General features: G+C 53.3%; 9 protein-coding genes across 9 annotated transcripts; 5 read left to right on the top strand and 4 right to left on the bottom strand.

Annotated features, from left to right (window-relative positions):
* Positions 1–3,121: 3,121 nt before the first annotated feature.
* BZA05DRAFT_417270 (GTP cyclohydrolase II, variant) lies at positions 3,122–5,759 on the bottom strand (the record flags this gene model as incomplete). Its single annotated transcript, XM_051485453.1, has 11 exons — positions 3,122–3,203; positions 3,341–3,457; positions 3,585–3,637; positions 3,720–3,749; positions 3,822–3,839; positions 3,903–3,909; positions 4,003–4,042; positions 4,128–4,146; positions 4,226–4,563; positions 4,769–5,179; positions 5,339–5,759. The coding sequence occupies 11 exons, from the start codon at positions 5,757–5,759 to the stop codon at positions 3,122–3,124; spliced, it is 1,536 nt and encodes a 511-aa protein (XP_051341210.1).
* A 1,453-nt stretch (positions 5,760–7,212) lies between these two features.
* Positions 7,213–8,542, top strand: BZA05DRAFT_392503 (transcription elongation factor Elf1 like-domain-containing protein). Its single transcript, XM_051483108.1, has 4 exons — positions 7,213–7,343; positions 7,442–7,483; positions 7,587–7,725; positions 7,787–8,542. Exons 1-4 carry the CDS (start codon positions 7,341–7,343, stop codon positions 8,125–8,127), a joined length of 525 nt encoding a protein of 174 aa, XP_051341211.1. The 5' UTR covers positions 7,213–7,340; the 3' UTR covers positions 8,128–8,542.
* A 1,724-nt stretch (positions 8,543–10,266) lies between these two features.
* BZA05DRAFT_392505 (uncharacterized protein) lies at positions 10,267–10,582 on the bottom strand (the record flags this gene model as incomplete). The annotated part of the gene is made up of 1 exon (XM_051483109.1): positions 10,267–10,582. The coding sequence occupies exon 1, from the start codon at positions 10,494–10,496 to the stop codon at positions 10,269–10,271; it is 228 nt and encodes a 75-aa protein (XP_051341212.1). The 5' UTR covers positions 10,497–10,582.
* Positions 10,583–10,682: 100 nt separating this feature from the next.
* On the top strand, positions 10,683–11,638 carry BZA05DRAFT_392507 (P-loop containing nucleoside triphosphate hydrolase protein). Its single transcript, XM_051483110.1, has 2 exons — positions 10,683–11,077; positions 11,149–11,638. Exons 1-2 carry the CDS (start codon positions 10,718–10,720, stop codon positions 11,410–11,412), a joined length of 624 nt encoding a protein of 207 aa, XP_051341213.1. The 5' UTR covers positions 10,683–10,717; the 3' UTR covers positions 11,413–11,638.
* Positions 11,639–12,782, bottom strand: BZA05DRAFT_392510 (mitochondrial hydrolase). Its single transcript, XM_051483111.1, has 3 exons — positions 12,498–12,782; positions 11,815–12,446; positions 11,639–11,760 (listed from the first exon to the last, which is right to left on the bottom strand). Exons 1-3 carry the CDS (start codon positions 12,707–12,709, stop codon positions 11,693–11,695), a joined length of 912 nt encoding a protein of 303 aa, XP_051341214.1. The 5' UTR covers positions 12,710–12,782; the 3' UTR covers positions 11,639–11,692.
* A 191-nt stretch (positions 12,783–12,973) lies between these two features.
* BZA05DRAFT_334816 (uncharacterized protein) lies at positions 12,974–13,474 on the top strand (the record flags this gene model as incomplete). The annotated part of the gene is made up of 3 exons (XM_051480741.1): positions 12,974–13,013; positions 13,076–13,137; positions 13,199–13,474. 3 exons carry the CDS (start codon positions 12,974–12,976, stop codon positions 13,472–13,474), a joined length of 378 nt encoding a protein of 125 aa, XP_051341215.1.
* Positions 13,475–13,759: 285 nt separating this feature from the next.
* On the bottom strand, positions 13,760–14,446 carry BZA05DRAFT_249620 (DNA-directed RNA polymerase). Its single transcript, XM_051480017.1, has 4 exons — positions 14,258–14,446; positions 14,109–14,200; positions 13,970–14,046; positions 13,760–13,911 (listed from the first exon to the last, which is right to left on the bottom strand). The coding sequence occupies exons 1-4, from the start codon at positions 14,357–14,359 to the stop codon at positions 13,787–13,789; spliced, it is 396 nt and encodes a 131-aa protein (XP_051341216.1). The 5' UTR covers positions 14,360–14,446; the 3' UTR covers positions 13,760–13,786.
* A 97-nt stretch (positions 14,447–14,543) lies between these two features.
* BZA05DRAFT_350753 (transferase) lies at positions 14,544–17,660 on the top strand. The gene is made up of 9 exons (XM_051481286.1): positions 14,544–14,802; positions 14,862–14,906; positions 14,964–15,252; positions 15,322–15,449; positions 15,499–16,141; positions 16,189–16,463; positions 16,519–16,598; positions 16,646–17,014; positions 17,066–17,660. The coding sequence occupies exons 1-9, from the start codon at positions 14,609–14,611 to the stop codon at positions 17,635–17,637; spliced, it is 2,595 nt and encodes an 864-aa protein (XP_051341217.1). The 5' UTR covers positions 14,544–14,608; the 3' UTR covers positions 17,638–17,660.
* Positions 17,661–21,100: 3,440 nt separating this feature from the next.
* On the top strand, positions 21,101–27,033 carry BZA05DRAFT_392526 (uncharacterized protein). The gene is made up of 8 exons (XM_051483112.1): positions 21,101–21,509; positions 21,588–22,424; positions 22,487–22,955; positions 23,011–23,804; positions 23,857–23,949; positions 24,000–25,146; positions 25,201–26,273; positions 26,325–27,033. Exons 1-8 carry the CDS (start codon positions 21,445–21,447, stop codon positions 26,680–26,682), a joined length of 4,836 nt encoding a protein of 1,611 aa, XP_051341218.1. The 5' UTR covers positions 21,101–21,444; the 3' UTR covers positions 26,683–27,033.
* Positions 27,034–27,348: the final 315 nt, after the last annotated feature.

Below are 27,348 nucleotides of genomic sequence, written 5' to 3' on the forward strand. Positions count from 1 at the left end.
CGGTTGGATGGTTGGATGGTTGGATGGTAGGTACTCTGCTAGGTTGTAGGTAGTAGGTAGGTAGTATGTAGTGGGCATCGTATGATCGTCGTCCGCGAACGGATGGCGTGCGTCGCGGAGGCTCGTTCCGTGGATTCAGTAACGGGTGTATCCACATAGGCACTTGGGTTCGTGGGTATTCGTGGACTGCTCGGGGGACCGAGGTTCAACGTTTACGTGCTGTCTGGCTGTTTACGTACAGGCTGGCTGGCTGGATGAGGCGTGTGGATGTGGACTTGGATGTGGATGTGGGGTGCAGTATCGAACTCTCTGACACTTGCGCCGTGCGGAAGTCGTCCCGTGTTGTTGCCGCTGTCGGCGGGTGGGCTGCTGGAAGTACCATCTATGAAGCATGGAATTACTGTCGGAGCACCTGCGATATCACTTCTACATACTCCTTCACACTTGGTAACTTGGGGCCCAACGGACGGGTTAGCCAATGGAGGTTCGGTCCACACGAAGACCCGGTCCTGCTACGACTCATCACGACCGCAGGATCCCAATGTCGAAGCATAGAATTGCTGCCGAAGCACCTACGATATCACTTCTATGTACCTACAGTTCTACTCCTTCACACTTGAATCCCAACGGACGGGTTAGCCAATGGATCCCCAGCCCTCACGAAGGCTCGGTCCTGCTACAATCCATCCGAATGGACTCTTGAGTCTTGAAACGCCCATCGCAGCCGCGGCCGCGTCCAGCCAAGTACGGTCGCAGGATTTCAATGTCGAAGCATAGAACTACTGTCATATCACTTCTACCGGTACTCCTTCACACTTGGGTCTCTAGAGTCCCGGCGGGCGGGTTGACCAATGGATCCTCGGCCCTCACGAAGACCCGAACCTGCTATACGCTATACATACGACGCATCCCGAGTGGATTCTTGAGTCTCGCAGCCCCCCATCGTAGCCGCCGCCGCGTCTAGCCAAGTACGGCCGCAGGATCTCAATGAATGTCGACGCTCTTGGTGAACTGTGGGGAAGAGCAGTGAGCACGATCCAATGCGATGCGATTAGCCAGTGCTCAGCGAATCGACTCGAGCTCATCCGGATGGATTGCGAGCTGGAGCTGGAGCTGGAGCCTCTCCCATCTCTCCCATCTCATCTCGAATCCACATATATACTATACACCCCCAATCCCCATCCCCCATTCCCATCCCCATCCCCTCCTCCCGCAACCCCATACATATCATACATATCATACTCCGGGGAAAGAATGCGAGACACGCGAGCACATGCGATGAGCAGAAGGAAATAAAGAAAGAAGGAAAGTCTGCAGATCTGCAGCGGGGATGGTAGTCAGTGGCTCGGCTCGGCAGATCTACCCAGTGTTAAACCTCAAACCATAACGGACCACGGCCACGGATTTTGTTTTTCTTAGAGTGGCTGGATGGATGGATGGGTGTCGCAGAAATGGGGGGACTCGGGGGAGGGGGGGAGTGGGATTCGAGATTCGAGATGAAGCGACATATACTTCTTACCTACACACATACATAACCCACCTACATATCACCGACCAGCCGTCTCCGCCGCCGCAATTGGAGCGGTAACATCCGGCATCTTCCTGTGCGAAGTTCGGCCGCCTCTGAGCCGTCAGCCCAACGATGATCGCGAATGCTGCATAAGTAGAGTACCAACCGACAGTCAACCACTCAATCAACCACTCACTGCAGAAGCCCTGCCTTCTTGGCTCCAGCCGATGGCCGATAAACTTTCGTCGAGTACATGGTAGTTATACCTAGTACAGTGGTACTACAGCCTCCAACTCTCCGAGTCCAGCTGGGCGCATGCTTCTACAAATATAGGTAATAGGTAGCGTGACATACGGTAGTAACTGTAGTAACGGTACAATGGAATACGGTACGGTATTAACCGCTGACTGCTGACCGCTGATCAGGACAGTTGCATCCGCTATGCCCATAGGTCATCGCTCATAGGCCCATATAGTACTTTGGCCTCTGGAGAAGTAGAGTAGATACTCCAGCCTCGAATCTCGAAACCCACGGTGTGTAAGACTGTAAGTACGGTAGTTTACCTCTCTCTCATGTCCCGAACCGCTCCAACTCCAACCCAACTCCATCCAGTCCCAACCCAACCACCCCCCAAACCCACCCCCGCAAACCCCCCCAGCCGCCGCCACGATCGTGAATCTCACACACAAAAGCAACCCCACCTTATGTACCGGCCACGGGCTACCGCACATCAATCCCACCGGCCACTGCACATCAATCCCCCCCCCCCCCAACCCAACGGGCGGACGAGCGAGCGAGCGAGAGAGGGGACGCACGAGGGGACGCACGAGGGGACGCGCGTATGCCTCCTCTTCCTGCTCGGAATCACGAGGCTCAATCGATCGGACGTATGCAAACTACCTACAAACTCGGTCAGCTGGCGGCGGCGGCACGGCATAAACGGTGGTCGGTGGTTGGTTTCATGGAGTCCTTGGCGTTACTCGGGTCCTTGGGCTCGCATTCGCTCACTGTTCCTGGACAAGACAAGAAAATGCGGGGTATGTATGTAACCAATTAGTCCGGGGTTTCCTCGGTTCTATTCGCATAAATACAAACAGTGGAGCGACCGACCTCCGTCCGGTCTGCCCTATAGCTGCCGGCACTCTATTAACCGATGAATGACCAGACGAACACGGCCACTGGCCCTCGTCGTGAGGATGTGAGCTTCGGGATCGTGGATTGCGCACGCATCGCGATGGGGTACTACAGTACTAACCGTAACTACAGCCCCGGCTGCAGGTCTCAAAGGTAAAAAGGTACTTTGCATTTTCTACGGACTCAAACTCCACAAAAAGCGTATTGTACCTGCGCGATCCAACCCCTCCATCCCCTTTCCTACCCCCCACAAAAGAACAAGGAACCCGGGAACGCCGTAGTAGAACAAGTAGAAGAGTAACAAGTAAAATCTGTATTTTTTCTTTGCAAGCGCGAGAGTGCGTGCGGGCCGCAGTTAGCGATCAAGAAACGGCGAACGGCGACGGGGCTGCTACTAGAGTATCTAGTTTCGCAGTAAGGAGTAAGAAAGTAAACTACCACTCACCCCACGCGAGTCGCGAACAGAACTTCACTTTTCTAATGGTCGACATCCTCCCACGCCCTGCCCTGTACGGCTGACAATTCTTCCATGCTCATGACCTTGCCGGTGGTGAAGTACCTATTGTCTAGCGTAAGCGCTCTCGTCCACAACTGACCAATGCCACTTGCCGCTGCTGCTGCAAAAAAAATCTTCTGAAGATTCCGTTCGCTGCAGCAGCAGTACAAAGTGGGCATGTCGGGATTCAGTATGCTCACCCGGCGTGGATCTTTGCGTCAATTTCCACCCTGGAGTCGTCGGGAATCATCGAATCCGGAATCGGGACTCGCTCGAGGATGGGGATGCCTTGCTCGACGATAGCATCATGCTTCATGCTACAGCGGACACATCGTTAGCATACGTCTTTTTCTCACAACTTTTTTTTTCTTCTTTCAATCTCGCGATTCCCCGGACGACGGGAATTATCCGCTCCACGAATGACAGAGATAATTGATGACTTACTTCGACATGGATAGCATACGGTCGATCTTGGTGATACCCAGCCAATGGAGGATCTGCACCGGCGACTATCAGTGCTTCCGGACGCGAAAGGAACTTCCCGCGCGAGCGAGGAACAAAAGGTGTGGCGCCACATACATCGGGCATCAATGCCTGGAACCTCATATCCTGGAGATCTGTGTCAGTATAACGGAACATCACTTCCGGCAGATATTTCCGCCTGCTGAGTACATTACATACCTTGACTCCTGCGATGTTCTATCCCATCAATCCAGACGATCAGTATCTCTTCCGAACCACTTTACGCTTCAAGGTGCCTACCTCAGTCCTGGTACAGGTACAAAGCCAAGTTAGCGCATCTCAACATGTGCGGCGGCCAATAACAATATCTGCAAGGCGCCCAAGGAAAACAATTACATACCTCTGGAAGTACTCGCTTGCCCTGTCGACTCCGCGTTTTCCTATCCGCCGGAAGCCCGTCCCAGTCAGTTTACATCCAATCGGTTATGCATATGGAATGCAATAATATGGAAGGGCTGAGCGTACGGGCATTGTATACGAGGTACTATACGCGAGAACGAAGATATATGTATTAGCTCGGATATCCAGCGAGGGGCGTGCCACGCGGCAGCAGATATACATACCTTGGTGACTTCTCCTAGGGCTCTTCCTTCCTTGCGGAAATAGATTACCACCCCGCTTCCGCCCTTCTGCGCTTCCTTAACGGCTTCCTCGATACCGAACAGCAGATACGGCCGGCAGGTGCAGATGTCGGAACCAAACACGTCCGAGCCGTTGCACTCGTCGTGAACACGCAGTGCGAGCTTGACATTGGGGTCCGACATCTTGGCGACATCACCGAAGCAGTACACCGTCAATCCTCCAATCGGCGGCATGAATATTTTGATATCCGGACGAGTGATCAGCTCCGGGAAAGATCCACCGGTGTTGTCAAACAGAGAACGACGCAGGGTGCCCTCATCTGTGCATGAGAGAAAAATGAGTTAGCTGGGAAATCTCTGTCGGATGCTGCGAACCGGGCTGGCCAACTGGCGAACGATTGCATATGCAAGCATATCAAACACAGATTGGGGAGCATATGCAGAGCAAAGCACCCCGGACGGTTTTTTTTCTTCTTCTTTTTTCTTTCACTTTCATGTGGAGCGATTCTATTTTTTCCAACGTACCAATACCAAATCTCTCAGCGACTCCCGGCAGATACCAGACAGGCTCTACGGCGAACTTTGTGACAGCCAACTCTCCAAACTCGTTCATCACAATCTTGCCATCCACTTCTAGGGTGCCGTCGCGGACGGACTGCTCGAGTTCAGGCAGACGCATGTGGGCCTTGGTGACAGCGATGGTGGGGCGGATCTCGACACCCTCCTTGTCGATGTATTCCTTGTAGAGCCATGGGGCAAGATGGCCGTATGGGTCCATAGCGACGATCTTCTTGGGGTCGGACCATGCCGGGAACGGGCCGATAGTAGCTGCAGGCTCAGTGTTGGTGAAGTCAGGCTTGTGGTCGGGTTTCAGCTCGTTGATGGCGAGAGCCAGAGCATGGTAGATGCTGTAAGAACCGCCATGGGCACCAATAGCTGGGGAGCGCACCGAATTAGCACTCCATAATTTAGCGGACGATATCGGTCAGCCAGCAGAGATAAGGGCGGGGGGTCGTCGGCAGAGCCATACGTGTCTCGCCTTCCGCTGTTTGCTGTCCGATATCTGCGTATGCGTCTCCGTGAGAACCAACTAACCGTTTCTGCGTCTGACGGTTTGGGTGCCTCTGGCAACCACTATGGGGCCCCTCTTCATTGGGTCCTTCTCGCCCCAGTTCATGATGACGGGATCAATGCCGCTCTGGCCGGGGTAAGTGGTCAGGATGATTCTGGAAGTGGTTGGCTTCTTCTGCACGGTGGAGCCGGCGGCGGAGATGGTGGCTGTCACTTCCGACGGCGGGGCCTGCTCCTCGGTCGACGGCGATTGGGGGACCACGACGGCCTTGGTGCCGACGGGCGTCTTGGGACGAGCTGCATCTCTGAGCTCCTTGACGTCGGCAAGGGCATTGACGCGGCCGTTGATTGCGTCGACGGCGGCGGCAAGCGCTTTCTGGTCGTGCTGGATCGAGGTGACGGCTGCAAGCAGCTTCTCGAGGAGGAGAGCTGAGTTATCCGACATGTTGGGGGTGGGTGAGGTTGGTGGCTGTTTTTATTATTTGTTTTTGTAAGGGTTATGTACGATGATTGTTGTTGTTGTTGATGGGTGGTAGTTACTTGTAGGAGGGTTGTAGCGGAGGGGTTGTGATTGAAAGGCAGAGGGGGTGGTGGGGGAGGAGGAGGGGGGAGACGTGACAAGAGGGCAACACAGCACAGCACAGCAGGAGCTCAGGGACTTAAGTAAGGGAGGGGACGAAGGCAGGAAGGGTCCGATCGGTCCCTTTCCTTTCCTTTCGCTTGATGTCGGGCGTCTCTGTGTCTCTCTGCTCCACTCTAGTCCACCGTTGGTTGGCATCGTCGATCGGAGGAGGGGGATGGGGAGAGGGGATTCGATACACAGAGTCACAAGATGCTCGCAAATAGCGGCGCGTTGCCCGATGTCGTCAATGAATGGGGCGACGGCAGGTGAGGGAGTGAGCACTGTTCCCTTGGACGCAGTCGCTTGTTGACTTGCTGTTGACGCTGGAGTCAAACATGGAGGAGGTCTGTATGTAGGGTGAGTTGTCCAGCGCGAACCGTGCCCTCTGCCGTCTCCAGTGGCCGCCCGCCGCCGCCGTCGCCGCCGCAACATCCGTACCCCTCTATCGATGATGATGCGTTACCAATCGTCTTTTGACGTCCTGCTGTGTTTGCGAATGCCTTACGGTGCTCTGGAGAAGACTGCTCTGTCCCTCCATCTTGACTACTCGCTCTCAATCCCGCCCTCCTCCTCCTCCCCCTATCCCGTAGTCTCAGACAATCCCCGTGAGCTCTCAGCAGGAGCTCTATCGACCGGGCGTCATGACTAGCATCCTAGAGCTTCGGGACACGTTATCAAGCAAGCTTGCTTCCCCGCGATTGAAGCTGATTGAGCTAAGTACCATACTCTAATAGAGCCAGCAGCGCCGTAACCGCTCTGGGAAGCTCCACTTGACCCCGTCGGTTGCCGACGGCACACACTCGCTGCAAGCGTGGATCATATGTCGGCCGCGGCGGGACGCGTTGAACCGGCGGCTTCGTTCGCCCCGGCCCTGCGCCCGGAGCTCATCCAGCGCCATGTTTGGGAGACGGGAATCGCCTGGCTACCTACCTGCAAGAGACGATGGTGAGATGGATAGTAGGTACTATATCGGGCTCTCCAACGGTGACTGTGTGATTGGATTCGAGATTGCTCTCAAGCGGGAGGCATTGAAATGGCTATATACAACTTTCTTTAACTACGCGTGAACTGGATCCTCCACTCTCCATATGTAAAACGTTTGGAGCGGAGCTGGAGGCTCTAAGTAGCGAGCTTGAATCGCGCACGTGGACTTTTGAATACCGATTCACTTGGTTAAGTTTGTATGTAGCGGGCCCATTATCACGTGCACCAGAGCCTACGTGGGCTAGCTACTCTAGCAGCACTAGCCCACCGTTGTAGAGTTCCAAGTGAGCGCCATGCTTCGCCGACGCCCGCCGCCGACGCCAACTTCCATCCGCACACAAACACCGCACTCTACACACCCAGCATCCAGCACACACCTACCACGCTCTCGACCTCTCGCACCGTAATCAATTACACACCATGGTACGTTCCGGCCCGCGCGCTTCCTCCCGCGCTTCCTCCCGCCCCACCCCCCGTCATTCACCCCCGGAGCCGGAGCCTGACAAGTAATCCGTACATAGGGAAAACGCAAGTCGGCGCGCAAGCCGCAAGGGCCCAAGAAGGTACCTCTACCTCCCTCACCCTCACCCTCACCCGCCCACCGGCCCCTCGCTCGCCCACCGATCGCGACGCGTACTTTAGGATGCTAACACTTCCCCTTCGCAGCGCGAACCTCTATCAACAACGTTCAACTGCCTCTTCTGCAACCACGAAAACGCCGTGACATGCAAGCTCGACAAGAAAGCCGGCATCGGCACGCTCTCCTGCAAGATCTGCGGCCAGCAGTTCCAAGCCAGCATCAACTGTGCGCTCCCTTCCCCTTCCCTCCCCATCCCCCTCCCTCCCCGTAGCTAACAGCAAACCAGACCTCTCCCACGCAGTCGACGTGTACAGCGACTGGATCGACGCCTGCGACGAGATCGCGAACCCGCGACCACTGAAGAGCGGCGGCGTGGGCGGCCTAGAGCGGCGCGGCGCGGCGCGCGGCAGCCAGAGCCAGGGACAGAGCCAGGCGCGGCAGTCAGAGTACGCACGCGACGAGGCTGACAAGGGCGCCGGTGCGGATGACGTCGGCGACGTCTCCGACCTAGAGGACTTTGATGATGACGACGATGAGGATATGAAACTTACCCGTGGGGGAGGGGGCGGGGGAGCGAAGAGGCAGACAGTGCTGAGTGATGAGGAGGAGGAGGATGATGACTATTGAGCTGGCGCGGGGGAAAAGTGCTTTGGAGTAGGCGGCGTGTCTTTGAGACCCGGGAATGCCGGATTGTATACATACGTGTCTTTTTTTTTCTTCGCGCGAGTTTATGTGATTAGAATTTATACGTACGGGTGGCGAGTGGTCGGAATCATGTGGTGTCACTCGGGGCGGCCATCGTTGGACGGGGTGATTCAAGCAGATATGGGGAACGGCAAAAGGGCAATGCTACCTTGTTCACACAGGGGTACTATTACGAAATGTCAGCCGCGTGGTGAGAGAGATACCGGGCTCTGGCCAAGTGAGAAACATGAAAGGTGGAATGGAATGGGCATGTACAGTACAAAAAGTACGGGAATCCAGGATAATAAGTAGGAACCCCGAATGCCATAGGTACATACCTACCTGGTAGACAAAGAACAGCACTAAATCTCCAATCCATCCATCACCGCACATCTCTCGCATTTGGCGTCATCTTGAATATCTTCCGGTCTCTCGTGATACCGGATGGAAGAATCCCGGCCGGAAAAGCAGCGACTCCCGAGTCCCGAGCCCCGAGTCCTGGCACTGGTCGCAACGGAGCCGGACGGGCACTGACTGCGTGGTAGGTAGGGCAAACCATACCTTCTCTAGAATCTTCCGGTTTCTCGGTACTGTACTGTACTTACATACTATATCGCCATGGGAAACTAGGAATGACAGGCTACAATGTACAATGTACTTAGGACTCAGGAGGGGATATTTACACACCCGAAGCGACGCTCGCTCGATCCATCCATTGTGCGAGATGGTGAGACGACTACTTAGGTAAGATATGTAGGTATGAAGGAGACATCCACATTGCGGAGTACGAATGAGGAGAGCGCAAGAAGCAAAAGAATGAAGAAGGAAGCGGGAATTGGCACTGGATAACCAGGGCGTTTTCGATCGAACCTGAGTGATCACTCGTGACTCGAAAGCTGGCGAGTGAGATATAGTGATACTCTATATTCTGGGAGTTGGTGGTTTATACTGCCTCGTTCTGGGTAGTGTGGCTATGCCGGAATACTGGGAATACTGGGTACCAGGTATACAGTTGGTGATATCACCATCGTATATATCCATCCGGACTCCGGACGATTGGGCACGTGTTACGGACGAGGGGATAGGCTGGACGATACCAAGTGTTGGCGAGTAAATATTATTCTAACTACTGGACGAGTGGGCTGAATATTGCATAAGAATGTAATGTATCGGGTTTTCGAGCACGGGGTTACTCGCATTCAGCCTATCTACCTGCCCAGACTATGGCGGTGTAGGTACTTTTTGGGAACTTATCCTATCCATAAAGGTAGATAACCGGCTTGGTGTGTTCAGTATTGGGGTTTTTGTTTAACCAGCATAGCATTCGACCTTATTGGATCATGGCAGTTAACCACAACCTGTTCATCCCCCGCTGTCCCGTGTTTAGTATCAGTGCAGCGGTGCTTAGGAGTTGGCACCCAGTACCGAGTGATATATGTATGCTTAGGTGAGCTTCTGGAGTTCGGCCTTTCAAGTTTCAGCGGGGCACTACTACCTTGTAGTCCTAAGCTTTTGCTGCTGCTGCTGAGTGAACGCCGACTCAGTACTGGCTACGCTCCTCCTCTCCGACGACAGAGGGGTATGTTCGCAAACGTTGAGATTCGAATACTCCTCTGGGATTGCTCGGTAAATGCGATGGTGGAGTACCGAATCGTCTTCTCACATGCAAGCGTACCGCGACAAGGAGTACCAGGTATTTGAAAACCTAGTCGAGCGATGATCCTCTACCATTCTGTAAAGCGGTTAATTTGAGAAGTCCGAAGTGTAAGTGAGTATTTGGCAAGCAGATGGGAGCTGCAGCCATCCGGTGGTGGTGGTGATGCCGTAGTTTTGGTCGACAAGGAGAGCGTCGGGAATCCATTCGACGGTGCAGAAAAGATACCTGCGTTGTAAGGACACTAAACTTGCAGCTTGAAGCATATGGGTGCAAAGCTGGTCGACATTCTCACGAGCGGGGAGAAGCTTTTTAAAAGAGCTTCACCTTCTCGCTGCGTGCGGAGCCTTTGACATGCGGAAGCATGAGGTAAAGCAAAGCAAGTAGATAGGCGAACAGTATTACCGCGCTCTAGCGCACACCTTACACCCTACACCTTCCAGCGCACGGCGCACGGCTTGGTCGGTCGGACCCGGTGACCCCCCGCCCGTTGGCCAAAAAAAATTGTGTCATCTAGACACGTCCACGGATGTGTCAGTGTTGTCAGTGTGTGGGTGGTCGGATTCCTTGAAAGCAAGCAAGCAGGGTCGTGCCAAGTTAAGGTAAGTTGGTGGTGGTCCAGACCAAAGCAAGCCAAAGCAAGCCAAAGAAGCTCCATTCTCGGTCATCCGCCAGCACATAGAGTACGGTGGAGTATATTATATTCTACCCCATATCCTCTCCACTCTCGCCCCCCCCCCCCCCTCATACCATCTGTACAGCTAGACAGCTAGCCAGCTAGACAGCTACATAGACAGCCATCGTTATCGTTACTCTACCTCTCCCCTCACCTCACCGCTACGAACACACGAACACACGAACACACGAAGCACATACATCATGGCACCGCCCGACAAAGAACCTACGATCAAGCTGCTCCTGATCGGCCCATCGAACAGCGGCAAGACGGCGCTTCTACTTCGCTACGTCGACGACATCTTCGACACGGACTCAGCAACAGCGACGATCGGCGTGGACTTCCGGGTGAAGAAGCTTTCGGTCGGGGGGAAGCCGCACCGTCTGCTCCTCTTCGACACGGCGGGCCAGGAGCGCTTCCGCACCCTCACTAGTAGCTACTACAGGAACGCGCAGGGTTGCATCCTCGTCTATGACGTCAGCAATCGCGAGAGCTTCCTCAGTATGGATCATTGGTTCGGCGAGTGTGCGAAGTATGCCGAGCCGGGCATCGTGATGTATTTGGTGCGTGTTGAGAGCTCCTGCTGTGTGTTGCTGGTAGGCAGGGTGGAGTACTAATACTACGGGATGCATAGGTCGGGAGTAAGATCGATAAGGCGGGCGCGCGCACGGTTACAGCGGAGGAGGGGAAGGCGCTGGCGGACCGACATGGCGCGGGCTTCGTCGAGGCCAGTAGTAAGACGAGGGAGAACGTTCGCACGCCGTTCATCGATGTGGTTAATAAGATCATCGAGACGCCTGAGTTGATGGATCCTAAGTTGACGAAGAAGAGGCGGGATACCGCTATTAATATCGGCCAAGACCAGGACGATACTGCGGGCGCGGCTTGTGTCTGTTAGGCCGGCTGTGTCTGTTAGGCCTGCGGATGGGTTGTTTCTGGTTTCTTTTCACTTGCGTCGTTGCTGTCGTTGTTTGGAGTTGTGGGCTGCATTCTGTTCTGCGTGGGGGCACGGGTTAGATCATAGATACCCTCGGCATTCTTTTGAGAGGAGTTTGTTTGGCTTTTATTTTCCATTCCTTCTGTACACTATCTTTGCTTGGACGCACCAATATATGATGATTTATACTCTATGGGTAGTCTAGATGGGGCAGTTTGGGGATATATGAGATTGGTGGTTTCTATTCTTGATCCTTTGCGAGCCACTCCAGCACGATGTCCTTGAACTCATGCGGTTTCTCCGCCATGACTGTCACCCATCAGCATCACCCGTCACCCCGTCCACGACACAAGAAAAACTCACCCCAATGACCGGCATCAACGTCCTTGAGCGTAAACATCGGAAAGAACCTTCCAATGATCGGAATAACCTCATCCGGGACATAATGACTCTTCGTACCGCGCACAAACAGCGCAGGCTTCGTGCATCGGACCTTATCGGGATGATACGGAAAGCTGCCCATGCGATCCAACGCACTCTGCAGAATATTGACTGGAATCCTGAACTTCAAGTGCTCCTCACCCTTCGGGCGGGTCAAATTCGTCAGCAGGAACTGCCTTACCGCCAGGTCCGCCTCATACTGCTTCAGTATTGCGTCGGCGTCCGACTGCTTCTTGATGTGCGAGCTCTCGATCTGGCGCATGGCGCGCACATACGAGCCGAACGAGGAGGCGAGCGTCGCCTCGATGGGCGCGTTGTCGACCGCAATGATCCGCGAGATCAGCGCGGGCCGCCGCAAAGCTACGGCCATCGCCGCTTTGGCTCCCATCGAGTGCCCCAGAAGCACCGTGTCGGACCCCAGGTTGTGGTCGTGCAGGAAGGCTTCGACGTCCGCTGCCATGGACTCGTAGTCGTGCTGCTTGATGTGCGGGCTGTCGCCATGGTTGCGCAGGTCCACGGCGTACACAGACGTGTTTAGGTCTTTGGCGAAGGCTCTGCGGATTGGTGGTTAGGAGCTGTGCGGTGCATGGATGGGGAAACCTTACTTACTGATGCTGCGGTTGTTTTGCTTTGAACCGAAGAGACCGTGCAGGATTACCAGAGGCGGGTTTCCTGAGGTCGTGCTGGTCGGCGAGTCGTGGCGGGTGAACGCTAGGGGAACCGTCTCGATAGTGGTGGAGTAAAGGCGCGGCTTCGACACGGCGGCGGCGGCGAGAACAGCCGTACGCCTGAGCGTACTGGCGAATAATGGCGGCATTTCTGCAGTCGTTGGGCGGTGACGATTGTTTGGTGAAGATTGTCTGTCGAAAATGAACGAGTGACGTCTGACAGAAATTATCGGCAATCGGGCACGCCCCACAGCTTGGCACGACAGCAAGTGCAGGCCGCAGGGCGTTGTTCCGCCCTCCTCCTCATCCCGGTCCCTTATCCACCACCGCCGCCGCCGTGTGCACGCTCCACCACCACGAACTACGATCCCACTCTTTCCAGCCTACATACCCTGCCGAATCCAACTGCCACAATGATCAATCCCACAGCTTTCGCAAAGACCACACGGAGCTGTACGTATCCCACCGGCGTCCCCGCCACCTACCGCTAGAAAACCGGCTGACTCTTCCTCCAGCGGCGAACTGGGCCGACGCCTCCAAGCGCGTCATCAAAGCGTACCGCGACTGGTACCGAGCAGTAAGCAGCGCCCTCCTCAGCCCCACACCTTACACTGTACTCACCTTCTCTCCCCTCGCAGGCGCCCGCAATCGTCAACCTCTACGTCCTCGATGTCCCGACTCCGGCCGTCCGCGCAAAGATCCGGCAGGAGTTTGAGCGCAGCCGCTACGTGCAGCAGCTGCCGGTCGTGGACATGCTCATTACAAAGAGCGACATGGAGTTCCAGGAGACCATGAACTACTGGAAACAGATCCCCCAGCTCATGAAGTACTTCCGCTCCGAGGAGGACTCGAGGAGTCAGGTTCCTAAGGACTTCATGACGGGTTTCCTCGAGGTATGCCCCATGAAAAACTAGGCTTGAACGGGATGCGTTACTGATGGTGAGGATATGTAGGGTCGCAACTAGACGGGAAAGACAGCATTTCACGGTTGGGTGGCGGCATGGGTTTGTGGTTGTAGGCGGCGGTCAACTTGGGCATGCAGTAGAAATATCATGCTTACTTGAAATGACATTGCATCTCCGCCATGCTCCTCGTCTTAGATTTTTATTTGCAGTCCACCAAACGCCAGAAGATATTAACCCAAGAAAGCGCCACACACAAGAAGAGAAATAAAGTAAACCCCATAGGTCCTCTCCTCCACCATGATTGTGCCCCATTCACACCCTTTAATTCTTGCCAAACCCGTCCCGAGCTGCAGTGAACTTGTCCTGAACCACTCCGCAAAGCGAGCTCAGATCGTCCAGCCCTTTGATCAGAGCATCCGCCGGCGTATGCTCGTCCTCGAACTCGGCTGCAAAAACAGTCAATGGCGGTACTCGGGGAGATTAACCGGCCGGAGAAACACGTACGGTATATTTGGATTCTCATGTTCAAGTGGTTCTCTGAAGGATGGGGTATGGAGTATCCGCACAATTCCACCTTGGGACTTCACGCGATTCCATCCGTCAGTCCATCCATAGTGTGCGAAGGACAACAGTGACGGCATACTTCTTCATGATCATGTAACGCAGCGCATTTCCGAGAGTGTGATCCTCGTCCTCGATCTCGAATGATGCGCACCCGGGTTCGGCTCCAGGAAGCTATAGAATCGACCTTGTCAGTCAGTGAATAAAACTCCTGCGAGGTCTGTGACCCACCGTCTTGATCCGTAGCGTGTCGTCTTTCTCGCCGTTAATTTCCACCTTGAGCTGGCCCTCCGTCTCAGCCATCTCGACGTCGCGTGTAGTGTTGTCGGCCATAGCTCTGTGTCGTCGTCGTCGTCGTGGTGGTGTTGTAAGGTCTCGGGCTCTGACTGGTGAAGCGTTGACTGAGGGTTTGGCGGGGAGATTTTTACGAGCGAGCTAGCTCTTAAGTGCAAGCGCGGTTTCTAAGCAGGAACCCGGCACTTGCCGGGGGGGGGGAACCGTAATGCCAGCAAGGTGTCATCAAACAACTGTCGCGACATCGAGTCGTTGGTTGCAAGCACGCTTTCTCTCAACCTCCAAATCATGAGAGGTCTTTCATCATGGCTGTCCATAGCAGCTATAAACTTTCTTCTGCCTGTGGGCATCTTGCTCTTCGCGAAGGGGTTCTTCCCCTATAAGCCGTTCCTGCCCGGACTGGCGGTCTTCGGAGACGAGGACGTGAGGACGCCCGCGCCGTTCGATAAAGTCGTGTTTATGGTCGTGGATGCTTTACGGAGGTGCGCTGATCGCGATCCTGAACTTTTTGGAACTGGAACTGAGGAATGGGGTGTCATAGCGACTTTGTGTACGGCGAACGATCGGGTTTCAAGTTTACTCAAAGGTGTGTGTTTCTTCGACATCTCTGTAAAGTATTTGCTGAAGAAGTTGGAATATGTAGCTTGATCTCGGATTCTGTAGCGATTCCATATACCGCGCACGCAACCTCGCCCACGATCACGATGCCGCGCGTGAAGGCCATAACCACGGGCTCGATCCCGGGCTTTCTCGACGTAATCCTCAACTTCGCCGAGTCGGACACATCGTCGACTTTAGCGCAGCAAGACAACTGGCTGGCACAGATCAAGGCCCGGGGCGGAAAACTGGTCATGTATGGAGACGATACATGGTTGAAGCTGTTCCCGGGAATGTTCGAGCGCAATGATGGGACGTCCAGCTTTTTTGTCTCGGTGAGTACGATTGTTTATGCTACCTGTGGTGTCGGCGAAAGGGCGGCTGATGGAAAGTTGGCGTAGTAGGACTTTACCGAAGTCGATAATAATGTCACCCGCCACATTGATGATGAGCTCAAGAGGGACGACTGGAATGCTATGGTGCTGCATTATCTGGGGCTGGATCATATCGGACATAAGTCAGGTCCGCAAAGGTTCGTGTGGCGGTGACGCGCCGACGTTCTGGCTAACATATTTACCCAGTGCCTTTATGCTTCCCAAGCAAGTCGAGATGGACGGGATCGTTGAGCGCATCTATACCGCCATGGAAACGCAGCCACACCTCAGCTCGACTCTCTTGGTTCTCGCTGGAGACCACGGCATGAACGATGCCGGTAACCACGGGGGATCCGGGGAAGGCGAGACTTCGCCGGCACTGGTGTTTATGAGTCCCAGGCTGAAGCAGCTGGGCGCGCTATACGAGGAATCGCACGGTAGTGCGTTGAAAGCGCCGACTGTTCCCAAAAGCGGAGACTTCGGATTCTATTCTACCGTTGAACAGAGCGACGTTGCGCCCACAATCACGTCATTGTTGGGCTTGCCGGTGCCGAGGAACAACCTCGGGGTTTTGATACCGGAGTTTCTGTGGCTTTGGAACGAGGGTGAGAGAATCGATGTCATGATGCGGAATGCTAGGCAGCTGCGAACTATTGTTGCGGTGCAATATCCAGAGTTCGAGCGTATGGTGCTGGCTCGTGGGATGAATCATAACTCCTGTGGAGACTCTGCCTCAGACGTGGACGAACTCGTGTGTCTCTGGAAAGATGCCGCCGATCGGTATGCTTCATGGGTCGATGGGAAGGACAATGAAAGCGCAATTAAAACCGCCAAGGAGTCTCTAGTCAAGGTATGGCACATCATATTCGCAGTTGACCATAGCTAAGAGAAGTCCAGCTTTGCCGCCGTTACCAGGAGATACTTTCGGGGGTTGCCAGTAACTACGACCTCAGATTGATGGCAGCCGGAATGGCAGTAATGATCATTGCCACTGTCGCCGGTATCACAGGGCTTGTTCCCTTGATGGGCGGGTCTGTTCTAGCGGACTGGACATTCCCGGTTATGACGCTTGCATATGCCGGGATGATGTTTGCAAGCAGCTTTGTAGAGGAAGAACAGCACTTTTGGTATTGGGTTGCATCCGGATGGTTCATGGTCTTGTTTTTGAAAGAGTATGCAGCCATTCGAATCTTCAAGTTAGAAGCTATAGTGCTGATATCTTTGTAGAAGGAGGAACCAAGCCAGCGGGCTCGGTATGATCGGCATCATGGTGTTGTTGCGTATCATCAGGCGGTGGAACCAGACAGGTGAGCTACTTTGTTCCTACCTCACGATGGCATGCTGAACTCTTCAGGTCAAAAACACGCCGGTGCACCAGACATCGTCAAAGCCTTCTTCCCAGAGCATACTACTGTGCTCTGGATACTTATCATCGTCTCTTACTTCGACGTGCTCACACGCATCTGGAAGAATGGTTTACGCCGTATAGACGGCCAGTTTGCGTGGTTCGCAGCAATGGCCGCCGTCATGGCTGCTTTCTGCTTCAAGCTGTCGTTTGCAGCATACGACGCGGCTGAGCTTGTTCCCTCATGGCTGGACTTTGTCCTGAAGTATACCAACGAATATTCACTCGTGACGCAGGCACAAGCAGTGTTTGGTGTGGTCGCTGCGGGGATGATTTACACCTTCGTCTTCGAGGTCAATGCGGGAGATGCTACACATGGTAAACTCCTCCATATCTCCCGTTCAACATAGCCCACTGACGGATCTCCAGAATCTCGAGAATGCGCCGCCGCAGCACTGGGAGAGTTCGCCGATCTCTTCCTCCTGACACAAACACGCTTCACCAATATCCCGCTGATATTCTTCTTCCGCCTCATCTCCCGCCAACTTTCCTCCCTCGCCACTCTAACCGCCACAGAGACCACGCTCACCGTACTGATAATGCAGCACGTATCCTTCTTCTCGATGGGCGGGGCCAACGCCATCTCCTCAGTCGATCTCTCCAACGCCTACAACGGCGTAGCGGGGTACAACGTGATCCTCGTCGGCTTCCTGACGCTCGTATCCAACTGGGTGGGCTCCATCTTCTGGGCGTCCTCCACAGCCAGCCTCCTACCCGGCAAACCCGACGATTGGAGAAGACACGTCCTCACGATGACGGTTTTCTACGCGGTGGCGGCAGTGGCGGTGATGGCCGCCTGCACGGCCCTGAGAACGCATCTGTTCATCTGGACGGTGTTTTCGCCGAAGTATTTGTACCTCATGGCCTGGACTATTGGGTTCCATTTTGTCGCTGGCGTGGGCTGGGGGAGCGTCAGGTGGGCGGTCAGGCCGGGAGAGTAGATGGTAGGTAGGGAAGGACAGGGAAGGGTGGGGAAGGGTGGGGAAGTAGGTAGATGTACCCGTACCTAGATTGTAATAACCATTTTGGTTTTTGTTCGATATATAAATGGCATGTACCTATGTGGATCGCAGATTCGCAGGTTTCTCCCGCGATATCTTCTCGAGTATGTTTGCATGATCCATGTGCTCCAGTGATTCCAGTGCACTTTTACCTGGAGGCGGCATCAGGCACCGGCTGGCAAGAGATGCTAGATGCAGACTCGCGGCTAATGCAGGCCGCCTGGTGACCTGCAGCAGTACGGCTACCGCACTCTAAATTTCGACCAACACGAAGTTACGAACAACGGCTGGCTGGCTAGTCGAATGAACGAGTAGATATCTAGAACAGTGTAGCTTGATGCATGCGTTGTCTTCACCCGGTTGTCGGTGCGCTGCATTGTAGCAAGGATGGATACATTATCATAGCGGTCACTCCAGCTCTATGTACGAATGACATCGCATGAACGCTGCGACTCTGCGAGCAAGTTAAGGCCAAAGCGACGAACCATTCACCGCCTACATGTTCCGTTCGTTCATCTGAAAGTGATGGATATGCGAGTTGGCGACAGGCGGGAGATTACGGTTGAAAGTTGAAACGCCACGTGCGGATCTGGAAACGTCGTCATCGTCGTCGTCGTCGGATATGTTTTGGGCAGAGAAAGTCCAAAAGTAGGCCACACAAGTCCAAAGAATTTGCGGAGAGAATTGTTTTCTTGGCTGCTGGCTACGATTTAGTGAAATTTAGAAATCTTCACGCTCGTGGTTGACGTTATGAATGGGAAGATGCATGAGAGATCTTCACCATCTGGCAAACCGCAATTTCAAATACAACCCTGCCTCGTTCAGCACGAAAATCGCCATTTACATGCGGAATACCTCAGGGGGCAAAGAGGTGGTATATTAAAAGCCCTTGACGGTCACCAACTCTCCAAAAGACAAAACACCAATGAGTAGATGCTGTTGCCGCACGGTATATCACTCGTTTAAACATTGAAGACGTAGCTCCAAGATATCATGCGGTGGTGACCTAGAGCCTGTTCGGTACCGCACCGTATCTGGTAGCTACCACACAAATTTGAGCTTACGTCGGTTCAAAGATACGCTGAGCGTTCGGCGCAACGTCATTTAGAAAATACGATCGTTAAAACACACAGCCACATCGTGTTTCTTGCGTATTTCTCTGAGCCTCCACCAAAAAACAGACTATGCTGGCATTCGTCACCAGATCCCCCTGAACTTTGAAGCCGTACAACAACATCCACAATGTCTGCCGGTCCCAGTCTCCTCACCCTCAGAAAATATCAGTCACGACTACCTCCAACCAACGCGGTATATGTCAGTGAAAGAGCAGCTTGCGATATTTCTCAAAATCGTCGGCGATAACGCGTCCAACCATCCGGCACAAGAACCATTTTAACGAAGCGGCGACACGATTAGCCGTACCTTTAACAACGTTCTCGACGCGATGGTAGAGCTTTACACTGTAATTGAGTAGGCGACACAGTGTGGACTGGGCACTGCTATGGGCTGTAGGATAGCTATGTACAAGCCGCCCACTGCCTGCCATCTTCTCCCATTGTCTATCTCCCATTTCCGACCCCCTATCTCCTCCTATTGCTATCTCTTAATATTCGTCACCTGTACGGTATCTCTGTCTCTGCCTCAACATTTTCACCCACCAGGACGCGATGCAGTAGAGTACTCGCTAGTCCAACAAAGATATGGACAGCGGTCGGACCTCGTGTGGCTGGTGAGGCTGCTTTTGGACTAGTTTTGCTAAATCCAGCCACACGAGGTCCGACCGCTGTCCACATCTTTGTTGGACTGGCGAGTAGAGAGGACAGACTTGGGAAGAGGAGAAGGACCCGAGAAAGTAGTAGAGTAGAGGCGGTGGTGTAGTTCTGTCGTGTCGTCGCATCGCCGTGTTGCTGTGTTGCTGTGTTGCTGTGTTGCTCTGTCGCCGCGTCGCTGTGTTTGTCTATCCATGTGACTAGTTCTCCTGAATGGTGCTGTGCGCGCCCTCTTACCAACCGTTTCAACTTTCACCTTGGCTGGAAGTAGTATAGTGCAGCGTGGCGTAGAGAGGCTGTCGAGTGTGAGATACGGAGAAAGTGGTGTTGCCGAACAGATATTTGAGATGTCTAGGCGCCAAGTCTTTACGCACTAGTGGATCGTATTTCTGAGCTTTCGTCGGTTCAGATACGTCCGCACCGAACAGGCTCCTAGTCTGCTCGTGGAAAGTTGTGAAAATCACGTGAATTTGCGCTTCTGAGTGGAAAGTGTGCCTTAAACCATCATCGCACACAACAAACCCAGAACAAGGAAGCGCCGCTTTCACCGATGCCAAGCTCGATGCCATCGTCTTCTAGAAACATCGTCCCAATATCGCTTGGCGCGGGTCAATTGTCTGTCCGGGGACTGCGCAACCATGGCTAGGGCTCAGCGAGATTCGTGATGTCCTCAGGAATCCAGAGCCAAATCTCGTAGCTCCAAGGAAATCGATATCGTCACAAACAATCTACCGGCCGACTGGCGACAGAAGCGGCCGATCTACGATACGTAGGGGCTGAATCGGATCTCCGAACATGCTGTGTATCTGCATCACTGCAGTTACAAGTTACAATGTTCTGCTATATACCTCCTCTGCCCACGAATGGGATTCCAACGACACCAGCAACCACAACGAGAACAAAGAAATCTCAGTTCCGGATAATGGAGTGGTACTCGCTGCAGGGACCCGATGGTTAGGTTGAGAAAAAGGACGAAAGAGATGCATTGGCCAGCGCGGGATACATACAGTTTGAAAGAAGGAAAAGAAGTGTCTAGGCGGAGGGCGGGGGGACGGGGGATGGGGTTGCTGCACCGGGTCAGTTGCCTGGAGTGTTGCCAGGGGCGGAGAAAGCGCACCTACGCCGTCATAGGCTGGATGGGCTGATGCGGTTACCTTTGCTCAGACAAAGATGTGGAAGACATGCAATAGGTAGCTTATAGGCACCTACGCGAAAGGACGCAAGTGGAACCCTTTCACCTGAATTCCGAGTTGACCTTGATGCAGTCGAAGTGTGGAGCAGAGGTTATTACAGTGTGCGGTAGTTAGTCCAGCAATGTTGATGGTGGAAGTACTATGCATAGAGCAACTGTCGAAGGAGAGCATGAAGAACTTTTATGTATGGACCTATGTTCTCGCTGTATCCAAAAGTTGGTGGAACGAGTAGATACACAACCTGTGACGCAAATGGGGTGGAACAGCGCAGGTAACTGCCACGATCCAACATGTTGAATGCAATAACGATGATGGGCAACACAAAAAACCTGCGACGCAACCGGTCTGATGTCCTGTTATCGTTATCAGCGGATCAGGAGCTTAACTGCATTAGCGCAGGAGCCACGCCCAGCCAACCAGCTCCGGGGCTTGCTTCAACGCGAGTTCTTGAACGCCCCCGACGAACCGAAATCTATGTCATAACCTCTCAGAGGTTGCAACAAAAAAAACCACCTTCTTTCCTACTTGTTCAACCAGTAATCTCTTGACCATTAATCTCCTTTCACATCCTTCAAAACATAATATCTTCTACTGTCTTCGGACTCTTTAACGTCTTCACTCCCTTGATCGACCTCGTGTTCTCGTTCAGCTCCGATCTCGATACACCCCGATTGCGTCACTCGAAACACACTTCGGTTCCGATTGGCACTCAACGTAACGCTGGATTTGCGCCTCGGAGGGATCCATAAACTAAGCAGAGGAGGTCCTCAAGGGACTGCTTCGGCATGGGGTTTCTGCGGTGCGAGCGGCCGCTTTGGAGGAGAGATGATTTCACGCCATGTGTAAACGAGTAAGACATTTAATGCCGTTGCCGCTGCCGTTTTTCTTGTGAAACCGGTTCACTGATCGACCGACTGGTGTCCTCCAGTTTTCTTCAAGTACTACTTCCTGCGGTTGCGGCCGGAGTTTCGGTGGCGGTAATACTGTACTGGACCATCCGACAGACGCTGAAAGCACGGCGCGAACGCGGATATGAGCGACTACCTACGTATAACGGCAACACCACTAACGGTGCTCTTGGAGCGCTTGATGATGCGGAGACTGACGACGATGATGATGAATTCGCTGAACACTTGAGCCTGCGACATACTATCAGCCGTACTCCTATGGATCACCACCACTACATCCAAGTCGACAAGCCGCGCGCCGAACTTGTCGCGGTGATCTTTGAGCTGGTGTGCATTGTCGGGATCATTGGTGCGCATATGGTTGGATTCACCGATGCTCCGGATAGTAACTGGATGACACTTGTGCCTGCGGTCGCCTGGGTTTACACCCTCATTCTCGTGGTGATTCGCCTCGTCTACTCCTCGGCCGATACCGACGTTTCCGACCTCTGGGACCACACCGCGTGGTTGTACCTGTTCAATTTCCTGTTCCTCATCATACCGTTCCGCTCGCAGCTTCTGCATGGCGAACCTGGCCTACCGGAGGTGCTCATGGTTGTGCGATTCTCACTCGCGTCCATCTTGTGCATTATTGCGGTGTCGGTGAGGAAAGGCGGTAGCGCCGTGGTTCAAGATGTTACAGAAGGCCTTGAGCCTTCCCGGGAACCTTTGGCATCCCTGTTCTCCCTAGCTTCGTTCAGCTGGGTGGATGGGATTGTCTGGCAAGGATTCTGGAAACCATTGGTTCTGGAGGATATCTGGAACCTCAGAAATGATGATATCGCCATATCCGTCTTGACATCGTTCCGTCAGACCAAGTACGCCATCTCTCCAAACTCGAAACACCAGTTTTTCCGCTGACCTTATTACTCTCTTCCAGGAAAACGGCGTACCTCGGATACACCCTGGTGAAGCATTTCCAGCGCGATCTGATAATCCAGGCCCTCTGGGCGGCATTTGCATCACTTTTCGTGTTTGCTCCCACGCTGCTGCTGCGGGTGATCCTGGAATATATCGAGGCTCCGGAAGACACACCCAAGAATGTAGCTTGGCTCTTCGTCGCTCTGCTCTTAGTTACCGCTAGTATCGTAGCTGTTGGCAACGGCCAGGCGCTGTTCATTGGCCGGAGGATCTGTATCCGCCTTAGAGCTGTCATCATTGGTGAAATCTACTCGAAGGCCCTCAGAAGGAAGGCAGCTGCTGGAGCCGAGAAGGAGCTCGGGGAAACTAAGAAGGAAGGTAAAGATGATGAGAAGGATGATGGACAGAGTAATGCCGGTGCCATCATTACTTTGATGTCGGTTGATTCGTTCAAAGTTTCCGAAGTCTGCGCGTATCTTCATTTCCTGGTGTGTAGCCCTTTTCGTTCCCTTCCCACGATGTCGACACTCATTACTTCTACAGATCGCAGCCGTTCCGGTTCAAGTCATCGTGGCGGTGATATTACTGTACCAGATCCTCGGCTGGAGCTCGATCGCAGGTATCAGTGTGATGATTCTTCTTATCCCAATCAACTACGCGATTTCCACCAGGTTCAGCGTGATCCAGAAGAAGATTATGTCTACCACCGACAAGCGAATCCATGCGACGAACGAGGTGTTGCAAAATATCCGGATCATCAAATTCTTCGCCTGGGAGGAGCGTTTTGGCCACATGGTCGGCGAATCGAGATCTGCTGAGCTGAAGCAACTTCGGAATCGCTACATCTTGTGGGCCATTGCCGCTACCTCGTGGTATGGTTCGCCGATGATCATCACTCTGCTCAGTTTCCTGAGTTACACCGTCATCGAAGGCAAGGAGCTGACCGCATCCGTTGCATTCACTTCACTGTCGCTTTTCAACGTCCTCCGGGTACCGCTGGATCAACTCGCAGACATGGTTACCAATGTGCTTCAGGCGAAGGTATCCGTGGACCGTGTCGAAGAATTCTTACGTGAAGATGAGACAGAGAAATATCACCAGCTTAAGCATGTCGGGGACGATCCGGACGCACCAGCCATTGGATTCGTAGATGCATCATTTACCTGGGGCTCCAAGAAACAGGCTATCGCCAAAGGCACAAGCAGCGGATTCCAACTTCAGGACCTCAATATCGAATTCGTTCCTGGGCAGCTCAATCTTGTAGCCGGAGCCACTGGGTCTGGAAAAACCTCGCTTCTCATGGCACTACTGGGCGAGATGACCCATCTGAAAGGAAGGCAAGTATCCGGCTTCCTAACTCTGTGCATACGTATCTGATTTGTTTTCAAGTGTGTACCTTCCCGGCCAGCATAGTAGGGAAGACTTGACCCCCGACCCCGAGACCGGCCTCACTCAATCCGTTGCGTACTGCGCACAACAGCCGTAAGTCAACATGCCACGTGCTCTATGGTGCTGTCCTGACTTGGGTGCAGATGGCTCGTCAATGCTACAATCAAGGACAATATTCTCTTCGCCAGCAAGTTCGATGAGGAACGTTACAATTTGGTACTCCAGGCCTGTTCCTTGGAACGCGATCTACAGGTACTCGACCATGGCGACGAGACCGAAGTCGGTGAAAAGGGAATCTCTCTGTCTGGCGGTCAAAAGCAACGGATTTCCCTCGCCCGTGCCCTGTACTCGTCCGCTGCCCATCTGCTCCTCGACGACTGTCTCAGCGCTGTCGATTCTCACACGGCAAAATGGATCTACGAACATTGCATTACGGGACCTCTCATGCAGGACAGAACTTGCATCTTGGTAACTCACAACGTCACACTTTGCATTCCCATGGCAAAGCACGTGGTCGTTCTGGACAACGGACGCGTTCTAGTACAGGGTGATCCTGAAACAGTTGTCGATTCCGGCGCGCTGGGATCCGATGAGCTTCTCAAATCCAATGCTCGTTCGCGCCCGCAATCCCGCATGCCATCCCGCGTTCCGTCGTTCGACGGTCAAGAAGCGATACTCGCAGCCGCAAATGGTGCAGTGGTGCAGGACAAGAAACAGAAGGCTTCCACTGAGGAAACCAAATCCGAAGGAAGTGTTGACTGGCACGTTTACGCTCTATATCTCGCTTCAATGGGGCCCTGGTGGTACTGGGTTATCGTCGTCGCCTCCCTTGTTTTGCAACAACTTGGATCCGTGGCCACAAGCGTTTGGATCCGACAATGGGCATCAAAATACTCGTCGAGCTCCGTAGCGACGCATGCGGCGAGTATGAGCATGATGTCTACCGGTTACCCCGGAAGCTGCCTTGCCTTAGGCAGCTATCCCTGGATGTCACCTATGCCTCAAAGCCCGGTTACCGTCAACTCGCAAAATAGCGGGGATGTGGACGTGTGGTTTTATCTCGGGGGTTACGCACTTCTATCTGCCATTTACATATTCATGTCGTTCATTAGGGAGATCACAGTCTTTGCTGGCAGTTTGAGGGCGTCCAAGACCATCCATGACACGCTTTTGCGCAACGTGATGCGAGCAAAAGGCCGGTTCTTTGATTCGACCCCTCTGGGAAGAATCATGAACCGCTTTTCTAAAGATCTCGAAGCAGTCGATCAGGAAGTTGCACCAGTTGCTCTTGTAAGTTCTCATCACGTCTCGTCTCGTCTCCCCATTTTCTAACATGTCGAACAGGGGATGATCCATTCGCTTGGATCAGTCATTGCGATTGTTGTCTTGATCTCTGTCATAACCCCGGGCTTCCTCCTAGCTGGAGTTCTCATCTCCATGCTGTATGCGCTGATAGGCGTCTTCTACCTCCGTGCGTCAAGGGACTTGAAACGAATCGAATCGATCCAGCGCAGTCCCCTTTACCAGCACTTTGGAGAGACCCTCAGTGGAATTTCGACCATTCGGGCCTACGGCGATGAGCGTAGGTTTGTGAGGGACAACCTTCTGATGATCGACAAACACAACAGGCCCTTCTTTTACCTCTGGGCATGCAATAGGTGGCTTGGGTTCAGAGTTGATATTGCAGGGGCTCTCGTCGCTTTCTTTGCCGGAGTTTTTGTGGTCCTCAACGTTAGCAACATTAGTGCAGGTTCGGCCGGTCTCTCTTTGACATACGCGATCACTTTTACGGAAAACGTCCTCTGGGTCGTCCGGCTGTACGCCGTGAACGAGCAGAACATGAACAGCGTGGAACGTGTAAGGGAATACCTCGAGGTCGAACAGGAAGCACCGGAAATCATCGAAGATAACAGACCTCCGACTTCCTGGCCAGATCAAGGCAAAGTGACGTTTAAGAACTACTCCACGAGATACCGACCTGACTTGGACCTCGTGCTCAAGGACGTTAGCTTCGAGGTCCAGCCCGGAGAGAAGATGGGAATAGTGGGAAGAACTGGAGCAGGCAAGAGCTCGCTCACGTTGGCGCTATTCCGAAGTTTGGAGGCCGAGGGCGGAAAGATTGAGATCGACGGTATCGATATCTCCACCATCGGACTGCGTGATCTGCGGCAGTCAATCACGATGGTACCACAGGATCCTACTCTTTTCACCGGAACCATCCGCTCGAACCTCGACCCGTTTGGTGTGCACACCGATAGCGAAATCTTTGCGGCACTGAAGGGAGTCCAGCTCATCAGTGAGGAACCCGAACCTGCTGCTCCGGTTGCCGGAGATGATGCCACTGTGAACAAGAATATTTTCTTGGATCTTCAAAGCTCCGTCTCCGAGTCGGGTAGCAATCTATCCCAAGGCCAAAGGTACTTCTTTCCAATGACGTAGTTGGGAATAATTCGCTAATTTTATTTTAGGCAACTCGTTTGTCTAGCGCGTGCCTTATTGAGAGCTCCTAAGGTCCTCATCATGGACGAAGCGACTGCCGCCATCGACTACAAGACGGACTCTAAGATTCAAGAGACACTCCGCCACCTTCAATCCACAACGATAACGATCGCCCACAGACTGGGAACCGTGGTTGAAAACGACCGTATCGTCGTGCTCGATCAAGGCCAAGTGAAAGAGTTCGGCAGGCCCTATGAGCTGCTGCAGAAAGAGGGAGGTCTCTTCTACGACATGTGCCTGTCCAGCGGCGAGATGGAAGTGCTCCAGGAGAAAGCCAAGGAATCTTACGAGGCAAAGATGAAGCGAGGAGGTATTGAGAGATACTAGGCTTAGAGTAGAGGAGGAAGAGGGGTTTCATCTACCAATATCTCAAGTTTCTCCCTTGACCATTTGTAGAAATTGCTGGTGGCCCCAGAGGTTTCTGGCGTTTTGTTGATGCTTCTGTTCGTTTTTTTTGTACATTTTTCTGAGGATTTTACGTCAGACTTTCTTTTGACATGTTTTTTCTTCTCTCGGTTCGATTGCATTGTTTGTGTGATCGGCAAGATTTCACGGAGAGTGCTTAGGGTAAGAAGCACGTACTGCATAGGTAGTCAAGATGAGCAGGAATGATGGTATCGATGCAGCATCTCGCACTGTACTTAATCACTTACGCATGATCGGTTTCTCAACATGGTGAATACATATGCCTTGCGGTCGCAGTGGTGATTGAAAACAATGTGTCACCGAAAGTATTTCTCCAGTGTTCTTCCACGAAGTACGCCGCCGTTTTCAACATCATCGACATGTACCGTAAATCTATCCCGCTCTTTCTCCCTTCTTTTTATTATCCCCTCTATAGTAGCCCGTTCCCGGCTGCAATCCACCGGAGAATCCGTACTACCTACTTTCGAACGTACATCCACAATAAGGGGATTGAAACCCCGTAACATCATCAGAAACCTAGTAATTTGGAGTGGATGTAAAACTATGGAAGACCGAGTGGTTACCTAT

The sequence above is a fragment of the Tricharina praecox genome, assembly GCF_024521635.1.
Source record: "Tricharina praecox strain CBS 144465 chromosome Unknown BZA05scaffold_7, whole genome shotgun sequence".
Taxonomy (NCBI): domain Eukaryota; kingdom Fungi; phylum Ascomycota; class Pezizomycetes; order Pezizales; family Pyronemataceae; genus Tricharina; species Tricharina praecox.